Genomic DNA, 23,415 nt, shown 5'->3' with positions numbered 1-23,415 from the left:
GTAATGTGATCCACCCTGAGTCCCCTTCGGGGTGAGAAAGAAGGGCGGAAGATAAATGCTGTAAATAAATAAATAATCTTATTTTATAGGCAGTGTGGAAGAGGCCTAAGTGAGGCCTAACTCTGCCTGTTCCCTGGGCTGAGTGGGTTGCTAGGAGACCAAGTGGGCGGAGCTTAGCCTTCTAACTGGCAGCAATTGGATAAAAACAATTATTCCCTCTCCTTCTAATTAGGACTTTATTTTTCTTTTCTTTTTGTTGTATGAACGTAGAGGCATGGATGAGGGGGTTGTGCTGCCAAGTGTAGTGTTTCTGGGATGTGCAGTTTTGTTGTTTTGTCCTAGGCTGAAATTTCATTACCCTTTTATATATATAGATATACCAAGGAGAGGGAAATGAGACTGGGTTAACAACATAAGATGAATAACTAATGTAGACAGTAATTGTAAAGACATCAGGCTACAGATGGAAGTCAGCTTTTTAAGTTCACAATCAGGGACAATGGTTGGCATTATGTGTCTGTCTATGGTGGGACACATAATCTACTGTTTTGATTTTAGAGTTTTTTAATACTGGGAGCCAGATTTTGATTTTAGAGTTTTTTGATGGCTGTACACCTGAGTGTGGCCGCCAGAGGGAGACTGGTGGCACGTAGCCGTGGCCCAGAAATGCAAGTTTCCTCCGAAATGGGGCTGGGGAGGGTTCAGAACAGGAAGGCCTTGCTCACGCAGTGCCCACTTTAGAATAGGTGCCATATGCCCACTCCTGGGTGTCCCTGTGACCAATCTGGCTGCTGTGTATATTCAGCTTTTGACCATCTGATCTTTTCTTATCTCTCTCCCCCCCTCCCCATAGCAATTCGCGAAGACGGCATGCCTGGGGGCAGAAACAAGAGCATCGGACCAGTCCAGGTGAGCCACTCTTTCAGAGCAACAGAACCCAGTTGCCTCTTCTCAGACAGAGCAATTCTCTAGGTAGGAGAGGTTGGGGGGAGGTTTTTCGGAATGCAAGGCTGGTTAGCAGCCAGCTGCAACAAATCACTCTGACCAAGAGGTCATGAGTTCGAGGCTCGCCTGTGCCTGTCTCTGTCTCTGTTCTATGTTATGACATTGAATGTTTGCCTTATATATGCAACTAGCTGTGCCCGGCCACGCGTTGCTGTGGCAAAGTGGTGGTGGTATTGGTTAAGAATTGTTGTGTAATTTTTATTTGACGTTATTTGTATTTTTTAATTAATTTTATTGTAAGTTATATTTTTATTTATTATATGTTATTATTTTTCTTGTATTATTTTTAGTTATTTTCTGTTATTGTAGTATTTTATTGTATTAATTTTTAGTGTTTCTTATTATTTTTTATTGGGTTGCTAGGAGACCCAAGTTGGAGGAGCTTAGCCTTCTAACTGGCAGCAATTGGATAAAAGCAATTATTCCTCTCTCTCTAATTAGGACTTTATTTTTCTTTTCTTTTTGTTGTATCAACCTAGAGGCGTGGATGATGGGTTGTGTTGTGAAATTTTGAGGTTGGGGGGCCTGTACTTTTGTTGTTTTGTGAATTGCCGTGATGCCATCACTCTTTTATATATATAGATAGATGTGATCCGCCCTGAGTCCCCTTGGGGTGAGAAGGGCGGAATATAAATACTGTAAATAATAAATAAATGGTGAGAGTTGAAGTCCAAAACACCTGGAGGGCCCAAGTTTGCCCATGCCTGGTCTAGCTGCTTCACTGAATTGACTCGGTGTAAGGCATCTTCTTATTAAAGGAACTGTATTTATTTTTCTGTGAGAATAATCAGGAATTCAATTGGGTCCAATGGGACATTTCAGCTGTCTGGACCGCTGTCCATCTATTGCTGGCCGGGGGCAGAGGGGTGGGTGGCATTATCATCATCATCATCAGCATCAGCATCATCATCAGCATCATTTAATTACTTATTAATTGCCCTTCATCCATGATGCTCTAGGCCAGGGGTCCCCAAACTAAGGCCCGGGGGCCGGATGCGGCCCCCCAAGGTCATTTACCTGGCCCCGCCCTCAGTTTTATAATATAATATTTTTAAATCATTTTCAATAATATATTGTATTTACATATAATATTGATAATAATATTATAATGTTATACAATATAATATTGATAATAATACCATATAATAATATTAATTATATGTTATATATTACATATAATATTACAGTATAGTGGTATAGTTCAATATATAATGCTAATATTGTGCTATGCTAATAATATAATATATTGTATGTACATATAGCTGCTCTGAGTACCTTTCAGGGTGAGAAGGGTGGGATATAAATGTAATAAATAAATGTAGTAAATGAATAAATAAATAAATAATTTTAGACTTAGGCTCGCCCAAAGTCTGAAATGACTTGAAGGCACACAACAACAACAACAACAACAACAACAATCCTAATTCACTTGACTATCTCATTGGCCAGAAGCAGGCCCACACTTCCCATTGAAATCCTGATAGGTTTATGCTGGTTACAATTGTTTTCATTTTTAAATATTGTATTGTTCTTTCATTGTTGTTGTTGTTGTTTTGCACTACAAATAAGACATGTGCAGTGTGCATAGGAATTTGTTCATTTTTTTCCCTCCAAATGATAATTCGGCCCCTCCACAGTCTGAAGGATTGTGGACCGGCCCTCTGTTTTCAAAGTTTGAGGACCCCTGATCTAGGCGATTTACAAGATCGGGCAGTCTCTCCGGCCGAGTAGCAGCCCTTCTGCCCTCCTCTAAGCCAACGTAAGCCCTTCAGTCTCCGCCAAGCTCTCCGTAAATCTTCCCCGTGATCACGGCGCAATTTCTGAAGTTGTCTCAAGCAGGGCACCCAGTAAATGTCTGGCTGATGGATGGGCCGGCTTGCCTGGAGATGCCTTGTAAAATGCGGGCTAATTCTGCCCAATGGCTCCCTGCCACACAAGTGAGAAATGATGGCCACTTTCCAGAAGGAGATTCAGGGAGTCTTGGCTTGAGAATGCAATGGCCCCTTCCAGGGCAGCATTTGCGTTTTTGGGGACTTTATTTCCCCCCTCTGCTTACCCTTAATAAGTATCCCTAGAAATTCACCCTGTATCTTTCTTTCCATTGGAAGTCAGAGCAATCAGTTTGCTACTCAGACTCCCTGTCCAAGTTTTTGGAGCAAGGAATCTCTCTCTCTCTCTCTCTCTGTTTTAAAATCCACTAGCTGTGCCCGGCCACGTGCTGCTGTGGCGTTGTCTGGTGGTGTTGGTGAGAAATTGTTGAGGTCGTGGTGGTATTGAATGTCTGTTGTATGGCTGTCTTTATGTTTAGTATGCACACTGAAGTGGATTATATGGCAGTGTGGAGTCAAGATAATCCAGTTCAAAGCAGATAATATAAGATTCTAAATGGGTTATATAGATGTGGAAGGGTCTTGAGTCTACACTGCCATATAATCCAGTTCAAATCTGATAATCCGTGGAAGAGGCCTAACTGTGCCTGTCCCCTGGGCTGAGCATTTGGTTGCATTTGGTTGTTTGTGTACTGTGAAAGTGGTGAGGGTAGAGGGGGTCTATGTCCCTGTGTAGTATTGTATAGTATTTATACGTTGTCCATGTGTTTTGAATGCTTGGATTGTGTCCTGCTGCATAGTAGAAAGGGTTGGGCTGGATGGCCCTTAGGGGTCTCTCCAAACTCTTGTGCCTGTCCCCTGGGCTGAGTGGGTTGCTAGGAGACCAAGTGGGCGGAACTTAGCCTTGTAACCGGCAGCAATTGGATAAAAACAATTATTCCTCTCTCTCTAATTAGGACTTTATTTTTCTTTTATTTTTGTTGTATCAACCTAGAGCCGTGAATGATGGGTTGTGTTGTCAAATTTTGAGGTTGGGGGGCCTTTAGTTTTGTTGTTTTGTCCGCTGCCCTGATGCCATCACTCTTTTATATATATAGATTTTAGAGACTTTCAGTCTGCTTCCTTGGTGCGTGTGTGTCCGTCACCCATTAGGGCTTAGGGCAGTTTACAAACAAACACGAAAACAATGAAAGCATCATCCATAAATAAGCTTTAAAAAGAGAAGGATACCCATCAGCAGCTGACAGATTGCCAGGAAGATTAGCAGAATAGATCTTTGCAATCCCAGCTGTCAAAGCGTTCTAAGCCCACACTCACAAATGCGAGAGAAGAAATGGAGAACCTCAAGCTCTAGGTGTGAAACCGACCTTCACTGCCAGGCCATTGATAGCATCCTTGTGCAATTTCCAAAGCTAAACCTATAAATCAGGATCCCAGTTGGCCTTCTTACAATGGGAAGGACCCAATCCCTTCTGCTTTGAGGGTAGGGACCACTTTCTGCAACTGTTTTCTCCATCGTGCTCTCTCTTTGTTTTCCTCCTTGGCAGATCTCTGAGGAGGAGATCGAGCGGATCATGTCTGGACAGGAGTTTGAGGGGGAGGCCAACATTTCCTGGAGCAACAACGGGGACAGCGACAACAGCTCCCCTGGGAACGGGGTCTCGGAGAGCAACCAGCCCTCCCCAGTCTCCACCCCGTCCTCAAGGTGGGACTTGCAACGGGTTGGGGGGGGGAGCAGGATTCAAGGCTGGGCTGTTTCAGGCCCTTTTGCGCCCCTTTGCCTCTCCCCCAGCGCCCTTTTCGTTTCTCTCCCACTTTGCTTCTAGTAGGTCTGTGGAGCTGAATGGATTCACCGCCCTCAGGGATCAGTATATGGGAACGCCGATGCCTGCGCCCTATCAGTACCTTCCGCACCTTTTGAGCTGCCCGGCTCATGCGGCCATCGTGCCCTCCCAGCCCCGGAGCCACGACCCACAGTCCCACGGCCTCCTCATCAGCCAGCTGGTGTCTGCCGAGGACTTGGAGCCCCTGGGCACCCCCATGCTGATCGAAGACGGGTGAGTGCTTGGCCCTCATTCCCCTTCCAGGCATCTCTGAGCTGCCTCTCCCAGGAACTCCCACAGGCCTCTGTTCAGAAGGGTTGGATTAAGGCCCACTGACTTCCTAATAATAATAATAATAATAACTCCTCAAAGCACAGCAGACAAAAAACCAGTACAAGAAAACTGCACTACAAACTAGAGCTGACAGCTGGCACAACAAATCATTGCATGGAAAGTTCCTTGACAAAATTGAAGGAAAAGCGGATAAGGAGAAGACCTGGCTGTGGCTCACGAATGGGACCCTGAAGAAGGAGACAGAAGGCCTGATCCTTGCAGCCCAGGAGCAAGACATCAGGACAAAGGCCATTAATAATAATAATAATAATAATAATAATAGAAGACCTGGCTCTGGCTCACGAATGGGACCCTGAAGAAGAAGACAGAAGGCCTGATCCTTGCAGCCCAGGAGCAAGACATCAGGACAAAGGCCATTAATAATAATAATAATAATAATAATAATAATAATAATAATAATAATTGAAAGTGAGGGCATAAATATGCCTAATGGCCAAACAATAAAGTGTCACCAGCCAGAGGCCTATAAATATCTGGGCATATTACAGCTGGACAACATCAAGCATGAACATGTGAAAATTGGTCAGCAAAGAATACACACAAAGGGTCAGAAAAATTCTCAAAAGCAAGCTCAATGGAGGCAACACCATCAAGGCCATAAACACCTGGGCCATACCTGTCATAAGATAGACTGCTGGCATTATAAATTGGACACAGGCGGAACTGGACAATTTGGACAGAAAAACAAGAAAACTCATGACCATTCATCATTCACTGCACCCTCGCAGTGATGTTGACTGGCTATATCTGCCTAGAAGATCAGGGGGCAGAGGACTCTTACAAGTAAAACAAGCAGTCAAAGAAGAAGAACATGCCCAGGCAGAATATGTAAAGCAAAGTGAAGAACCTGCTTTCATTGAAGTCAAAAATCAGAAACTCCTCAAAGAAGCAGACAAAAAAACCAGTACAAGAAAACTGCACTACAAACTAGAGCTGACAGCTGGCACAACAAAACATTGCATGGAAAGTTCCTTGACAAAATTGAAGGAAAAGCTGATAAGGAGAAGACCTGGCTCTGGCTCACGAATGGGACCCTGAAGAAGGAGACAGAAGGCCTGATCCTTGCAGCCCAGGAGCAAGACATCAGGACAAAGGCCATTAATAATAATAATAATAATAATAATAATAATAATAATAATAATAATAATAGAAGACCTGGCTCTGGCTCACGAATGGGACCCTGAAGAAGGAGACAGAAGGCCTGATCCTTGCAGCCCAGGAGCAAGACATCAGGACAAAGGCAATTAATAATAATAATAATAATAATAATAATAATAATAATAATAATAATAATAGAAGACCTGGCTCTGGCTCACGAATGGGACCCTGAAGAAGGAGACAGAAGGCCTGATCCTTGCAGCCCAGCAGCAAGACATCAGGACAAAGGCAATTCAGGCCAAGATCGAAAAATCAGCTGATGACCCAAAATGCAGACTGTGCAAGGAAACCGACGAAACCATGGATCATATCCTCAGCTGCTGTAAGTAAATTGCACAGACAGACTACAAACAGAGGCACAACTACGTGGCCCAAATGATTCATTGGAACTTATGCCTCAAGTCCCACCTCCCAGCAGTAAAGAACTGGTGGGATCACAAACCTGCAAAAGTATTGGAGAATGAGCACGCAAAGATACTGTGGGACTTCCGAATCCAGACTGACAAAGTTCTGGAACACAACACACCAGACATCACAGTTGTGGAAAAGAGAAAGGTTTGGATCATTGATGTTGCCATCCCAGGTGACAGTCGCATTGACGAAAAACAACAGGAAAAACTCAGCCGCTATCAGGACCTCAAGATTGAACTGCAAATACTCTGGCAGAAACCAGTGCAGGTGGTCCCGGTGGTGATGGGCACACTGGGTGCCGTGCCAAAAGATCTCAGCCGGCATTTGGAAACCATAGACATTGACAAAATTACGACCTGTCAACTGCAAAAGGCCACCCTGCTGGGATCTGCGCACATCATCCGAAAATACATCACACAGTCCTAAACGCTTGGGAAGTGTTCGACTTGTGATTTTGTGATACGAAATCCAGCATGTCTATCTTGTTTGCTGTGTCATACAATTATTATTATTATTATTATTATTATTATTATTATTAATTTATTTTATACCCCACCTCCATCTTCCTGAAGTGACTCGGGGCGACTTACATGGGGCCAAGCCCAGGGTAAAACAGCAAACCAGAATAAAATAACATCAGAAAATACAGACACAAAAATTAAATTTACTCTAAATATGATAAAATATAAAATGATAATCATAGTAAAAACATGGATACCTGCAGGCTTCCAGAGGAGAGGAGACTGCAACTCCCAACAACCGTGATTCACTAGGAATGCTGGGAGTTGGTGCTCCACAACTTTTCGAAGCCTGCACATTTCCAGCCTTGCCCTAAGCTATGACAGCTTTATAAAAGCCTATGACATTTCCCTTGAAATGTGTATTGGTTTTGATTATTTTTCTTTAATATTATTTTATTTGTATATCACTTTTCTCCATACAACAAAGCAAAAACAATGGAGCCTTTTTCTAACAGTGATGTAGTGTCGTGGTTCCAAGTTGTGGGCTGTGATTTGGGAGATCCATAAGCTGCAAAACCTCCTGGGTGACAACCTTGGGTCTCTCTCAGCCTGAGATACCTCTCGGGATTGTTGTTGTGAGGGGGAAAGAAAGTGGTCCTATGCCCTTTTTTCTCCTTCCAGATTTGCAGTCCTCTGATTCCATTTTCCAATTGTCCCACAGGTACAAAGTGACTCAGGGCGAGCTCTTTGCCTTGCTTTGCCGGCTGGCGGACGAGCTGCTCTTCCGCCAGATCGCCTGGATCAAGAAGCTGCCCTTCTTCTGCGAGCTGTCCATCAAGGACTACACCTGCCTCTTGAGCTCCACTTGGCAGGAGCTGATCCTGCTCTCCTCCCTCACCGTCTACAGCAAGCAGATCTTTGGGGACCTGGCCGACGTGACCTCCAAGTACTCCCCCTCGGATGACGAGCTCCAGCGGTGAGGCTCCTTATTATTATTTATTTATTGCATCACTTCTACCCCGCCCTTCTCACCCATCAATATAAACATACACATCAAAAACAGTTTACATCAAATTTAAAAATCATGATGATTAAAAATGACAATAAAATTAGGAGCATACATTAAAAGACTTACATAATTATACATTTAAATATACGAGGGCTATCCACAAAGTAGGTTACATTTTGGATTTTAGAAAGGACAAAGTATAGGAGAAATCATTTACCATATGCAGCGGAAAGACACATCCCAATACTACAATCTCACGTAATCTCCATCGAAATCTAGGCACCTCACATATAGATAAATGAGTTTGAAAAGGTCTGCCCCAGTAAATTTGCCGCCTCTCTCCTCCGTTTCCAACAATGGGGGCTTGGCTGGCAGCGCAGCGTTTTGGTTACGCTGCAGGAAGGGAGACGGGGGAAGAGCTGAGGACACAAGCGGGGAATTTACTGGAGTAGACCTTTTCAAACTCATTTATCTATATGAGACGTGCCTAGATTTCAATGCGGATTACATGAGATTGTAGTATTGGGATGTGTCTTTCCGCTGCATATGGTAAATGATTTCTCCTATACTTTGTCCTTTTTAAAATCCAAAACGTAACCTACTTTGTGGATAGCCCTCATACATTCAAGGCGCTTTTCATGTCCCGGTGGGGTCCGTCAGTGAGTCATATATTCATATCTCCTTTCTGCTGCTACTCTTGCTCAAATACCTGGTCCCATAACCACGTTTTCGTTCTTTTTTGGAAGGACAGGAGGGAGCCTGCTTAATTTCGTTTGGGAGGACATTCCATAGGCGGGGGGCCACCACAGAGAAGGCCCTGTCCCTCGTCACCGCCAGACGCACCTGTGAGGCTGGTGGGACTGAGAGCAGGGCCTCCCCGGAAGATCTTAGATTCCGTGATGGGTCATAGCGGGAGATACGTTCGGACTAGTAAGTCGGGCCGGAACCGTTTAGCGCTTTATAGGCTAAAGCCAGCACCTTGAATTGTGCTCAGTAGCTGATCGGCAGCCAGTGGAGCTGACGTAACAGAGGAGTGGTACGCTCCCTGTACGTTGCTCCAGTTAACAGCCTGGACTAGTTGGAGCTTCCGAACAATCTTCAAAGGCAGCCCCACGTAGAGCGCATTGCAGTAATCTAATCGGGATGCAACAAGCGTGTGGACCACCGTCTCCTTCCTGAGGGAAGACTCTAGGAAGCCCCGGGTGCCCAGTCCTGCCTCCTCCCAAGTCATGCTAGGGAGGTGCAGTGGCAGCAGTGCGCAGCAAGGGGGCGCCTTCCTGCCACCTCTGGTGCGTTTCCAAAGGAAGGAAAAGGAAGGATCACAGAACACAAGGCGGGTCAGAGGATTGTTTTCTGTGACATAAATTTGGGCGATGCGCCTGACACCAGCCAGGACTGCACTGACAAACTGATGCTCCCACTGACCCTGCTGCTCATGAATCAGGGGCACTGGGGAGGAACTTCTTTCCAAAGGCCAGGCGGCCTTGTTGAGATTGAGGCAGGAGTCCTCCTTCACCCATCCCACCCCGAGCTCATCAGCACCTGCCCAAGCCCAGCAGCATGGAGGGGAATAATAATAATAATAATAATAATAATAATAATAATAATACTTTATTTATACCCCGCCACCATCTCCCCAACGGGGACGCGGGGCGGCTTACATGGGGCCATGCCCAAAACAATACAATATAAACAGCATATAAAAGAACAACACATCACAACACAATAAGCAATAAAATAAATAATAATATCCATTACAAAATAAATCAAGGAAACAATGAAAAACAAGGGCGGACTTTCTTTCCTCCTTGGGGTAAACTTAGAGCAAAACCAGAGCTATAGTTTTCAACCTGGCTCTCAATGTTAAGAAGTTTGCTCCCTTGGGTCTCCCAGATACTCCAACTTCAGTGTTTCTCTGTGGAGAAGAAAGTGTAGCAGTCCACCAGAATTGCTAGAACCCAGACACCCCCTTTTATTTTATTTTATTTTATTTTATTTTAACAAAATGTGACTTTTTGTCTGCACAGTGGCAACATTTTACACACACATATATATATATATACACACACACACACACACTTTATAAATCTATAATATATTGTATGTTGTATATACAATATAGTCTCACTTATCCAACATTCTGGATTATCCAACGCATTTTTGTAGTCAATGTTTTCAATACATCGTGATATTTTGGTGCTAAATTCGTAAATACAGTAATTACGACATAGCATTACTGCGTGTTGAACTACTTTTTCTGTTAAATTTGTTGTAAAACCTGATGTTTTGGTGCTTAATTTGTAAAATCATAACCTAATTTGATGTTGAATAGGCTTTTCCTTTATCCCTCCTTATTATCCAACATATTCGCTTATCCAACGTTCTGCCGGCCCGTTTATGTTGTATAAGTGAGACTCTACTGTACTTAAAATATTGATACAGTAGAGTCTCACTTATTCAAGCTAAACGGGCCGGCAGAAGCTGGGATAAGCAAATATCTTGGATAATAAGAAGAAATTAGGGAAAAGCCTATTAAACATCAAATTAGGTTATGATTTTACAAATAAAGCACCAAAACATCATGTTTTACAACACATTTGACCGAAAAAGTAGTTCAATACGCAGTAATGCTATGTAGTAATTACTGTATTTATGCATTTAGCACCAAAATATCATGATGTATTAAAAACATTGACTACAAAAATGCGTTGGATAATCCAGAACGTTGGATAAGTGAGACTCTATTGTATATGGTATATTTATTATTTTTCTCTCTTATTATTGGTATTGTTACATTTATTATTTTACTCTATTAATTATTATTATTACATTTATCACTCTGTTATTGTTGTTACTTTTACATTTATTTTACTCTATTTTTATTATTATTAATACAGTAGAGTCTCACTTATCCAACATAAACGAGCCGGCAAAACGTTGGATAAGCGAATATATACAATATACAATAATTTATAAATATATAATATATTGTATATACTTATAATATTGATAATAATATTATAATGTAATACAACATTATACTACTACTAATAATAATATAATATTAATTGTATATTATATATTAAATGTAATATTACTAATAATATTACCATATAGTGATATAGTACAATATAGTAATTTAATGCTTCTATTGTGCTATGCTAATAATATATTGTATGTACATTTGATTTGTAAGCCGCTCTGAGTCCCCTCCGGGGTGAAAAGAGCGGGATATAAATGTAGTAAATAAATGATAAATATAATAATAAATAACATGGATGTTTCTGCTGTACCATGTGGGGCATAATGCAGATATGCTTCCCCTTCCCTTTCACAGGAACACTTTCCTTCTGAATTCTCGACCTCCAAGGGGTTTAGGTTGCTTTGAAACATTTAACCTCTTTGTAAATAAAGCCTAGCTATTTCTCATCTCCTTTCCCTTTCTTTACCCGTTCTTTTTCCAGCACAATGGACACCAAAATTTATGGCATCTTTTTTTATCTAATCTGTCTCTTTATCGGGAATTATAATTAAGGCTAGAGAATTGCACGGCCACAGACCAAATCTGGAGGCGGGTGCCGGTCTGAAGAAGCGAGTGGTGGTGCAATGCAAAAGAAACTGAGTTTAATGTGTTGTCGAAGGCTTTCATGGGCGGGATCACAGGGTTGTTGTATGTCTTTCGGGCTGTGTGGCCATGTTCCTGAAGCATTCTCTCCTGACGTTTCGCCCACATCTATGGCAGGCATCCTCAGAGGTTGTGAGGTACGGAAAAACGAAGCAAGGAATGTTTATATATACAGTAGAGTCTCACTTATCCAACATAAACGGGCTGGCAGAGTGTTGGATAAGCGAATATGTTGGATAATAAGGAGGCATTAAGGAAAAGCCTATTAAACATCAAATTAGGTTATGATTTTACAAATGAAGCGCCAAAACATCATGTTAGACAACAAACTTGTCAAAAAAAGTAGTTCAATACACAGTAATGCTATGTAGTAATTACTGTATTTATGAATTTAGCACCAAAATATCATGATATATTGAAATCATTGACTACAAAAATGCGTTGGATAATCCAGAACATCGGATAAGTGAGTGTTGGAGAAGTGAGACTCTACTGTATCTGTGGGAAGTCCAGGGTGAGGAAAGAACTCTTGTCAGTTGGAGGCCAGCATAAATGTTCCAATTAATCACCCTAATTTGCATTGAATGGCTTCGTCTACTGGCTACTTTCTGCCTGGGGGCATTCTTTGTTAACTGCCCCTAGTTCCCATGTCTCAGGGTGTTGCTTCTTATTTACTGTTCTGATTTTTGAGTTTTTTTTAATACTGCTAGTCAGATTTTGTTCATTTTCATGGTTTCCTCCTTTCTGTTGAAGTTGTCCACATGCTTGTGGATTTCCATGGCTTCTCTGTGTAGTCATGATAGTTGTTGGAGTGGTCAAGCATAGTTGTTGGAGTGGTCCAGCATTTTTGTGTTCTCAAATAATATCCTGTGTCCAGGTTGGTTCATCCAGTGCTCTGCCCTGGCTGATTTCTCTGGTTGAGTGAGTCTGCAGTGCCTTTCATGTTCTTTGGCTCGTGTTTGTGCGCTGCTATGTAGACTTGTCCACAGCTGCATGAGTTTGTGAACTTGTGTCAGCACAGAGGGATTTCTCGTGCCTCCCTTTCCATCGCATAAAATAGCCCAAGGGAGCCAGCTTGGGTTTCTGGATGTGCCAAGTGCCTTGGAGAAGGGCCGGCCCTTCTGAGGAGCAGCCTTGTGTCTGCAGATGCTCTGCAAGGGAAGGGAGCTGGCCCGTGACCAAGAGCTTTCATCGCCTTCAAAATTGCTTTCTTGAGGACTTGACTCCCAACAGTTAACCTCCGGCCACATTGAGTCCTCTCTCAGTGCAGTTTTTACAAGATGCTCATGAGTGTTGAGAAAACAAGACAGATCCTCAACTGTGTCTCATTAATAGGAAACCCTGCCTTTCCTCACAGTATTGAGCGCTGAGCAAGAAGGTCTTGAGAGGAGCAAACCCGACACAGATAGTCTCCTCTTTCCTTTCTCCCCTGGACAGGTTTAGTGAAGAAGGGATGGAGGTGATGGAGCGACTCATCTACTTGTACCGCAAGTTCAACCAGCTGAAGATCAGCAAGGAGGAGTATGCGTGCATGAAGGCCATCAACTTCCTCAACCAAGGTGAGGGGACCGAGGAGGAGGAGGAGGAGGAGGAGGGTGGGTGGAAAGACTGCCCTTTCTCCTCCTCTGTAGCTCGACTTCTCCCTTTCTTTTGCTCTGCTCTTCCTTTGGTTTTAGGCATCTTGCATTGCCTTCCCTTTTTTTCTCTCCCCGTTTCTTCGTTTCTTTTTCTCCCCCTCTTTCTACCGCTCTCTCCTTTTTTCTCTGTCTTTCACTGACGACAGCCTCTTTAGCGTTGACCTCAAGGCTGGAATGGACGTCAGAAAAACCCACGTCCCTCGTTTCCCTGGTAGCAGGATCGGATTCAGATCCTGGTGTTGCGGAAAGAAATGCCCAGAAAAGGCTGTCAGGGAGGACTGGGGTGTCCGTGCTCCCTCTTTTTCATGTGCCAAGAAAGATAACAGAATAAGTCATGTCTGCCTTATGCCAGTGGAGCCCCAAGTGGAGTTGGAAAACACTGTAAGTCAGAGGGACTGGACTGGGAAAAGGAAAGGTGGCTGCATTTGTGGGCTGCTTTCTTTTATCTCCTTATCTGCTCCTCTTGTGGCCTGAAGACCTGGATCCAGGTCCTAGAGATAGCTGCTCTGCTCGGAGTGACAACCTTTCTGGGTTCTCTAATAATAATAATAATAATAATAATAATAATAATAATAATAATAATAATAAGTACAAGAAAACCGCACTACAAACTAGAGCTGACAGCTGGCACAACAAAACATTGCATGGAAAGTTCCTTGACAAAATTAAAGGAAAAGCTGACAAGGAGAAGACCTTATGATGTATTAAAAACATTGACTACAAAAATGCGTTGGATAATCCAGAACGTTGGATAAGTAAATGTTGGATAAGTGAGACTCTACTGTACAATGCCCTCCTGGAGATGGTTTTTCCTTCCCAGAAGCTCTGTGAGACTACAAAGGAAAAACTCTGGCTCTCTACAGATTCTGAATTGAAAATCCAAGCTCTGAACTGTAAATCCCAAGGCATGGTATAAGTTTCATACTCTCTGGGATATTCCCTTTTCCTCACTGTTTGTGAAATGGCAGAACTGGCCTGGGGTTGAGATTAGTATTGCCGTTGATGGATGCTGCAGGGTTGGGGTTTGTGGGAATGGCTGATCCCATCCTCCTTCCCTCTCCGTTCAGATATCCGAGGCCTGGCAAACGCTTCCCAACTGGAGCAGCTGAACAAACGCTATTGGTACGTGTGCCAGGATTTCATGGAGTACAAGTATCCCCATCAGCCAAGCCGGTTCCCGGATCTGATGATGTGCCTGCCGGAGATCCGTTACATTGCAGGTGAGGATCCGATGACACTCCTGCTCCCCTGTCTCGGTGTCCGGGCTTCACCACTTTGTGATGCCTTGCAGGAAAGACAGCAACTAGTTTGGAACAAGAGACAGAGATTCTCTGGCTCTCCTTGTGTGCACATCGAGGGCAATCCAGAGCAGCTCATGGGCTTTACTTTCCAAAGGTATTAGGCTCGGGGTTGAGAGTGAAGTTTAAGATGTATTTCCCAGATCTTTTCCCATTATGGGTTTGCCTCCTGAAAGTCCGGAAATTCTTCCGCCTCGACATCCAATCTCCTTGTTGGCTTCCACAAAGTACTGTATATACTCGAGTATAAGCCGACCCGAATATAAGCCAAGGCACCTAATTTTACCACAAAAAATTGGGAAAACATTGACTCCAGTATAAGCCGAGGGTGGGAAATTCCAGAAATAAAAATAGATACCAATAAAATTACATTAGTTGAGGCATCAATAGGTTACAGTAAATAATAATAATAATAATAATAATAATAATAATAATAATAATAATAATAATAATAATAAATCACACAGTCCTAGATACTTGGGAAGTGTTCGTCTTGTGATTTTGTGATATGAAATCCAGCATGTCTATCTTGTTTGCTGTGTCATACAATAAAATAATAATAATAATAATAATAATAATAATAATAATACTTTATTTATACCCTGCCACCATCTCCCCATGGGAACTCGGGGCGGCTCACAACGTTACAAAAGTAACAGCGCAAATACATCAAACAATATACACAATTTAAAACACAAGAAGACGATAAAACAGAAGTTAAAACAAAGGTTTATACAACAGTAATAATATCAAACAACTACCAATGCAAATCCGTCAACTTCAAAGGTGTGTGTGTGGGGGGGGGGGGACTATAGCAATAATATAAGATAAAATCATTAGATTAAAATACCCCGATGAAAGGAACCTAATAACATTCAGAATAGAATTATAATGAGGCTGGTCATCCAATAGCTGTCATCCAATAGCTGAAAGCCCTGAAATTCTTCTGCCTGGACATTTATTTATTTTATTTATTTCCGATATTTCTACCCCGCCCTTCTCCCCGAGGGGACTCAGGGCGGCTTACGCAACTGGCAGGATCACTACCAGGACATCATAATACAATCTCCTTGTTGCCTTCCACAAAGTATTTCTTCCCACAAGCCAAGAGGCTGCCCCCCCAAGTCTCCATCTGCCTGTCCTGGGAGACCTGGGCCGGCTGCTCATTCAGGCGAGGCTTTTTCCGCCCTTCTCTCCACACCAAAAAGACATTGCTACCCTGAGTAAAGCTGGCTCATTGAAATGGTTAAGCCGTTTTAAACATACTTTCCAAACAGCCAGGTATCTAAAGACAGAAATGCCTAAACACCTCAGGAGGGTATTTACCAGAGCCCGTTTTGAGCAGCTGGATACGATGGTCAAACACGGAAGGTTTAATCAAGTTCCATACAACGAACGATTTTGTATTTGTGGAGCATCAGAGGTGGAGGATATCGCACATGTTTTGTTCAGCTGTGAATTGTATAAGAAAGAGAGACACCAATGCCTCGGACCATACATTATTCACAAAACACACTGGGACCCACATATTAAAATTTCATTTTTGTTGGCCGGCCAGAATCCTAAAATAACACACAAAACAGCCCTTTTCCTATTCAAAGCCACACAACTGAGAATTGCATATCTGGAATCAATTGGGGTAAACTGTGCAGGTGATGCAGATATTTGACCTGAACGGGGTCTTGTTAACAGCTTGTTTATTTTAACTTCTTTTTTTTACCGCGGGTTGTATGTTGTATGTATGTCTATGTGTTAAATGTTTTGATACGGCCGATGGGCTAATCAATAAAACGTGGTGTGCCCTTCTCTCCACAGGGAAAATGGTGAGCGTCCCGCTGGAGCAGCTGCCGCTCCTCTTTAAGGCCGTGCTGCACTCCTGCAAGAGCGGCTTGGCCAAGGAGTGAGCAGGACGAGGAGGAGGATCCCTGCCGTTGGGGCTGAAGACGGGAAGCGGCCGTTTGGCGGGGCAATGGGTAGCCTTGCCGCTCTAGCAGGAATCCTGGGTTTTGTATTTTTTTTACTCGTTTCCTATAATATTTATTTCACGACAGAGCTGAATGTATGATCTTCCACCCTCCTCCCTGCACTCCCTGCGAGGCATTCTGCCCGAGTGCGGCCCCTCTTGCAGTTTACAGAAACGTGAAGGTATTTGTGACAGTGTTTTTAGGGTAGGCCTTTTGTACTGGGGGGGCTGGGGTGGGGCAGAAGGGAGGGGCGGTGGGTGGGCCGGGGCTGACGACTAAAACTACCTCAAGCAGAGAAAGGGGCCGTTGGCCGTTCACTGCAGGCCACGCTCGCCCAAGAAAGCTCATCCTTCTCAGGTTCGTTTCTCTCCTGGAGAGATGCAAAGTGACACCGGGGTGCAGGGGGGCGAGGCACGGCATGGCAACTCCCAAATTGAGACCCACTTCTCCCCTTCCTCTTCCACATCCACACGCGCACTCTTATTAACCACTGTCCCATCACAACGACACCACACCCTCTTTTTCGAGTATAAAGGCACAGGGGACAGTCTTGATAATCAAATTAAACAGTAACTTACAGTACAAAAGACAATTTTTATGTACATACAAATCTCTTCCACATCCACACGCAGACTCTTATTAACCACTGTCCCATCACAACGACACCACACCCTCTTTTTTGAGGATAAAGGCACAGGAGACAGTCTTGATAATCAAATTAAGTAGTAACTTACAGTACAATTTTTATGCACATATACAAATCCCAAACAAAAATATTTCGCCATTATTTGTGGGCAACGATTACATTTTTGAGTTTCCGAAAACACAATGCCCCCGTGTTGAGGAGACAGTCTTGATAATCAAATTAAACAGTAACGTACAGTACAATTTTTATGCACATACAAATCCCAAGCATGTCGTTCAAAAATATTTCGCCATGATTTGTGGGCAATGACTAAGTTTTTGAGTTTCTGAAAACACAATGCCCCAGTGCAGTGTTGAGAAGACAGTCTTGATAATCAAATTAAACAGTAACTTACAGTACAATTTTTATGCACATATACAAATCCCAAACAAAAATATTTCACCATTATTTGTGGGCAACGACTAAGTTTTTGAGTTTCCGAAAACACAATGCCCCGGTGTTGAGGAGACAGTCTTGATAATCAAATTAAACAGTAACTTACAGTACAATTTTTATGCACATATACAAATCCCAAACAAAAATATTTCGCCATGATTTGTGGGCAACGACTAAGTTTTTGAGTTTCCGAGAACGCAATGCCCCCGTGTTGCCACAACAACCATGACTTGTGGGCAATGACTACGTTTTTGAGTTTCCAAGAACGCAATGCCCCGGTGTTGCCACAACTGCCTCTTTCCACAACCCGTTTTGCATCGAGACACTTGGCACCTTTCTAGGAGAGATGCCCAGCTGGTAGATGGATCCACCAATCTAGGAAACAGCCGTGGATGTGCGTGGCAGAAGCAGGAGGAAGGGCTGGCGGCTGCGGCAAGCACCCCACTCATGCCTTGGGATGCTCCCTGTCTCTTCCGGTCTTGCTTTGCTCCCCTCCTCCCCTCCCTCGCACTCGCCTCCTCCTCCCCAACAGTGTTGCTGCTGCTGATTCCAGCAATGTGAAACGGGTAATAGCCACAGGCAGCTGGAGCTGGCCAGCCTTTGGTGGCTTTGTGAATCCCCTCCCCTGGTGTCCCCGTTCTTTTGTTCTTCACCTGACAAGGTGTCCTCCTCCTCCAGCTTTGAACATAATAATATACCTCAAAGGGCGGTCGGGGATTGGACCCTCTCCTCTGCCCGCCCTTCTGTCTGTCTGTCTATCTATCTGTCCGTCTTGTGTTTTGAAACTAGAAAAGTGCTGCCTGCCCAAACGTTGGTGTTGTATTATTATTTTTTGTTATTGTTGTTGTTACTACTTTGGAAAAGCGGTCCACAATACCTCCGGCGAGATGACGTTCCCTTCCGGGGAACACATTGCACAAACGGAAGAATCGACCTCCCCTTTTTGGCTAGCGATGGATAGATCCCTGGCTGTGGGAAGCTTTCTGTTTTCTCGCACGCACAGCCAGTCTTTCAAAAGGAGAGACGCATTGCATGGCAGCTCTTCAGCCTTTGCATAGGGCAAGGAGGGAGGATGCCAGTCCCTTTTTCCGTGTTAAGGGCTCCCTCCCATTGCCCAAAGTCTCTGGGAGCAGAGAAACCAGGCTGGGCCCAGGCATGAGCCAAGAGGCCGTGGCAGCAAGCCAGGAGGCGACTCGTTGGGCTGCCATTTATGCCTCCCGAAACCAAGTCCGCTCACGACTTGGGGTTTTATTTTGAAACAGGGTAAAGTGAATGTAATGTGTTGCGGACTCAGGTATTATGTGAAGAAAAATAGGAATGTAGCTAGAGGTGTAGAGACCGTAGGTCACTCACTAGATGGATTTGTGAATTTGGTTTGAAGGACACTCTACAAGGATTGGAATTGGTTTTTGTAGCATTCTTTGCTCAGCACGCATTTTGCAAATGGGCTGCAGGATCATTTTATACTTCAGGCTTTTACCAGGCATTCATTCCCTGTGGCTTCCCTCTCCACCGCCCGGGTTGCTTTGAGCTCTGGCTTTCAACAACCCAGATGTGACAAAGCCTCCCAACCAATAATAATAATAATAATAATACTTTATTTTTCTATCCTGTCACCATCTCCCCAAAGGGACTTGGGGCGACTAACATGGGGCCAAGCTAAAACAAGTTAAAACAAGTATCAATAACTAAAAACAGTATCAACACAATAATCAAATAAAATAACCAATTACAATTAAAACACAATTAAAACAAGGAGCCCCAGTGGCAAAGTGTGTTAAAGCACTGAGCTGCTGAACTTGCAGACCGAAAGGTCCCAGGTTCAAACCCCGGGAGCGGAATAAGCACCCGCTGTTAGCTCCAGCTCCTGCCAACCTAGCAGTTCGAAAACATGCCAATGTGAGTAGATCAATAGGTACCGCTCTGACAGGAAGGTAACATTGGCACTCCATGCAGTCATGCCAGTGGCCACGTGACCTTGGAGGTGTCTATGGACAACGCTGGCTCTTTGGCTTAGAAATGGAGATGAGCACCAACCCCCAGAGTGTGAGTAGATCAATAGGTACTGCTCTGGTGGGAAGGTAACGGCATTCCATGCAGTCATGCCAGTGGCCACATGACCTTGGAGGTGTCTACGGACAACACCGGCTCTTTGTCTTAGAAATGGAGATGAGCACCAACCCCCAGAGTGTGAGTAAATCAATAGGTACTGCTCTGGTGGGAAGGTAACGGCGCTCCATGCAGTTATGCCTATGGCCACATGACCTTGGAGGAGTCTACAGACAACGCCGGCTCTTCGGCTTAGAAATGCAGATGAGCACCAACCCCCAGAGTCAGGGGAAACCTTTACTTTTACCTTACAATCATTACAAAAAAGCACAATTATTGTTAAAAGAGCATGATTCTATGCAAATATCTACTCCGAGTTTTGAAAGCGATGTAGCCCTCTCTCCCATCACACACACCCGCATGCACAACACCCATCTGTCCATCCTGATAGAAGCAAAAAAAGACGCCAATTTCTCCAGAATGACACTCACACAGAGAAGCTGCTAAGACTGGAAAGATTTCTCTTTCCTAACTTCCATCACTTTCCATAAAGTCAAACAGTAGGATCAGATTCTCTCTTTGCCATTCAGTTCAGTCCTTCAAACCGTTTTTGTTTGTTCTGTTCTGCTGTTTATAAACTTGAATTTCTTTTTTTAAAAAATATTTCTAAAGCAAACTAATAGAAAACACAACCAAAAAAAATATTTTTGTGTGTGTGGGGTAGGGGAACCATAGCACCTCTCTCTCTCCTCGCCCCGCTGCCACCACCGTTCTACCTCATCTTGAGCCAACGGAACCGGGAGCGACGGGTTTGCACAGTTGGCCGAGACCAAGGTGGTGGCACCGCTTCTTTTTCTCGGGCTTGGATGTGTCAATCAGGACGGCCCTGGTGGGTGGCAGGAGCGTGAAGCCAATGTGGTTGGGGTCCTTTGAAACTTATATTCAGGTAGCAAAGTGATGGGTGGCAGCAGCGTAGACCTTTGGCATTTCCTGGGTTCCCCGTGGACGGCCTTCGGGCTGCCCACGGACGCTCAGGGATATGTATTTAAATTGAATCCAGAGAAACGCCCATGGGCGCTGTTGTCACCTCCCTGGCCTATCCACAGCCATCCCCTGTCCTTTGAAGCCTATTGTGGCTGAGAAACCTCCCCCCTTGACCCTGATTCTGGACTCAAGAACCTCCCCATCTGGGCACCCACCGACCTCAACTGAGCCGCCTTTGTGATTGAGACATTTTTTTATTTTCTTTCCTATGTATGAAATCGTCTTGTACTAGTTGTTGATAACGTTATTGACTCAATTTCCATAACAAAACTACCTCTTGTGTGACATCCTGTTTATCATCTCAAAGGGATTGTGCGGAAAAAAGTAAACAAAGCATTTGTAAATTTCATTGTCCCTACCCCCCCACCCCCAAATGCTTCCCTCTTTAATCAGTTTCTGAGTGGAAACAGAAAGTGTGGGGAGTGGACGTGGCTGTCACTGCTGTGGGTGTCTTGCACTCCTTTTCGGTCTCTCTAGTTCTTCTTACATGTTGCCTGTGAAATACGCACATATGGGTTTCAACTGCGCCTGCGCAAGACTTCGGAACATTCTAGAGCTTGAGAAAGCAGCAAATTGGCGGTAGCCCCGCCCCTTCTCCCCATACACAATATAAGTAGTAGGCAAGCAGTGGTTTTGCCAGAGCTGGTTCCTGACAGATATCAGAGTGGGCAAAGTGTGGCCTTTCAGAAGTACAGTGGGTGCAAATCATCCATTCACAACTGTTACAGACTGTCCAGCGCATAAACGCTCCGAAACCACTTGTGCCCACAGACATGCAAACTCAGGGCAGGATGCTATTGTGTCACTACAGATTGACCAAGAAAAGATATGAGATTCGACAGAATTGACAAACCCAAGTTGGCTCCTAATTATTGCACTGTTGTCTAGAGACTGGCATACCTACATTAACAAAGCCTCTGACAAAGAAGCTCCTTTTTACAAAGTCTTTTTTCCTCACCCTCTGGAAGATTTTTTTCCAGCAGCATTGGAATTGAGGGAATGGTGAAAGTGGGCTGGATAACCTTATAATCCTGGTCCTGGTCAGGCTGACTGGTCTGTGCTTCCCCAGTTCTTCTTTTTTGCCCTTTTTGAAGAGAAGGATAATATTTACTCTTCTCCAGTCCTCTGGCACCGTTGAGCATGTCAGCAAGTTCCTTTAGTACACTGGGATGCAATTAGTCAACAGATTAGAACTCTTAGGTAAATTAGGTGACTCCTGACAATCTCCTTGATTTACAATCGGCCTCTGCTGATGCAAGTTCTCTTCTAAGGAGAAAACGAAAGCAAAATAGACACAGAGTAGTTCAGCCTTCTCTTGACTGCCCCATTTCAGTGATGGGAGTTGACCAGTACCTCCCAGTATTCTTCACCTTTATACATGATGGTTAGACTTCTTTGGATGAAGCCCAAAATCACGTTGGCCTTTTGAGCTGCTGCATCACACTCTTGACTCATGTTGAACTTGTTCACCACGAAGTCCAACATCTGGAGGGGCCACAGGATTCCTAACGCTGGCTCACTGTGAGGAACATTGTTTAGAGAAACATTGTTGTGCTGTGATACCATGATCTATATATATAAAAGAGTGATAGCATCACGGCGACCCACAAAACAACAAAACTACAGGCCCCCCAACCTCGAAATTTGACAACACAACCCATCATCCACGGCTCTAGGTTGATACAACAAAAAGAAAAGAAAAATAAAGTCCTAATTAGAGAGAGAGATGAATAATTGCTTTTATCCAATTGCTGCCAGTTAGAAGGCTAAGCTCCTCCAACTTGGTCTCCTAGCAACCCAATAAAAATAATAAAAACACTAAAAAATAAATAAAAATACACATCCACACACTGGAAGATGCCCAAGGCACAACGGCCACCTCCCCACATTCTTGCCCAGCTCTGTTTAGCTTACTATTGCCCACTGCCTCTACTACAGCCATTTGGAAGTAGGAAGAAATTGTTGAGAAGGAGGTGTCAAACCATTGATGGTGCTGATCAGAATGTGTTTTCCCCACAATCCCTTGTCATAAATCAGGGACACAGGATGTCACCATAACATAACAAATAGTGAATGTTTAGCTGTTATGTTTTTTTTTTAACCTGCTTGGAGCATATGGGGCAAAACCGCATGGCGCAGGCATCCGTCCCGCCAAAGTCTGGACTGAGAAGGTCATCCCAGCCATGCGGCAGGCCGGACACCTCCCTCGTGGGCCTCTCCAAGCTCCGCTCTGTGACTTGACTACCTGTGGAAATGTGACCAATAAGTGTTAAACGCATGTTTAGCCAAGTGTTAGATATTTGAACTAATAAATGTGAATGGTTCTTGCACGTTCCGTTCTGCTTACTTCTCGTCTTTTTATTAGGAGCCTCCAGTGGCCTAGGGGATAAAAGCCTGGTGACTTGAAGGTTGGGTTGCTGACCTGAAGGCTGCCAGGTTGGAATCCCACCCGGGGAGAGCGCGGATGAGCTCCCTCTATCAGCTCCAGCTCCATGCGGGGACATGAGAGAAGCCTCCCACAAGGATGGTAAAAACATCAAAACATCCGGGCAATGTCTCCTGGGCAACGTCCTTGCAGACAGCCAATTCTCTCCAGAAGCAACTCCAGTTGCTCCTGACACGAAAAAAAAAATTATTTTCATTCCCAAAATCTTCTCTTTTCCCTAC

The 23,415-nt window shown here is 44.0% G+C and overlaps 1 protein-coding gene across 4 annotated transcripts in view; it reads left to right on the top strand.

Annotated features, from left to right (window-relative positions):
• nr6a1 (nuclear receptor subfamily 6 group A member 1) overlaps positions 1–23,083 on the top strand; it is a 106,718-nt gene extending 83,635 nt beyond the window's left edge. For 3 of the 4 annotated variants that reach the window (XM_062960739.1, XM_062960742.1, XM_003229452.4), the window contains 7 exons: positions 854–909; positions 4,382–4,539; positions 4,661–4,891; positions 7,763–8,017; positions 13,113–13,234; positions 14,380–14,532; positions 16,426–23,083. In XM_062960739.1, coding sequence (XP_062816809.1) covers positions 854–909; positions 4,382–4,539; positions 4,661–4,891; positions 7,763–8,017; positions 13,113–13,234; positions 14,380–14,532; positions 16,426–16,514 — 1,064 coding nt within the window. In that variant the 3' untranslated portion in view covers positions 16,515–23,083. The remainder of the gene's footprint in view (positions 1–853; positions 910–4,381; positions 4,540–4,660; positions 4,892–7,762; positions 8,018–13,112; positions 13,235–14,379; positions 14,533–16,425) is intronic. The other variant, XM_062960741.1, reaches the window with a different exon arrangement.
• Positions 23,084–23,415: the final 332 nt, after the last annotated feature.

Source organism: Anolis carolinensis, unplaced genomic scaffold (assembly GCF_035594765.1).
Source record: "Anolis carolinensis isolate JA03-04 unplaced genomic scaffold, rAnoCar3.1.pri scaffold_7, whole genome shotgun sequence".
In the NCBI taxonomy this organism is placed as follows: Eukaryota; Metazoa; Chordata; class Lepidosauria; order Squamata; family Dactyloidae; genus Anolis; species Anolis carolinensis.
The sequence above is the reverse complement of the archived record's forward strand: the minus strand, read 5'-3'. Positions and strand labels throughout refer to the sequence as shown.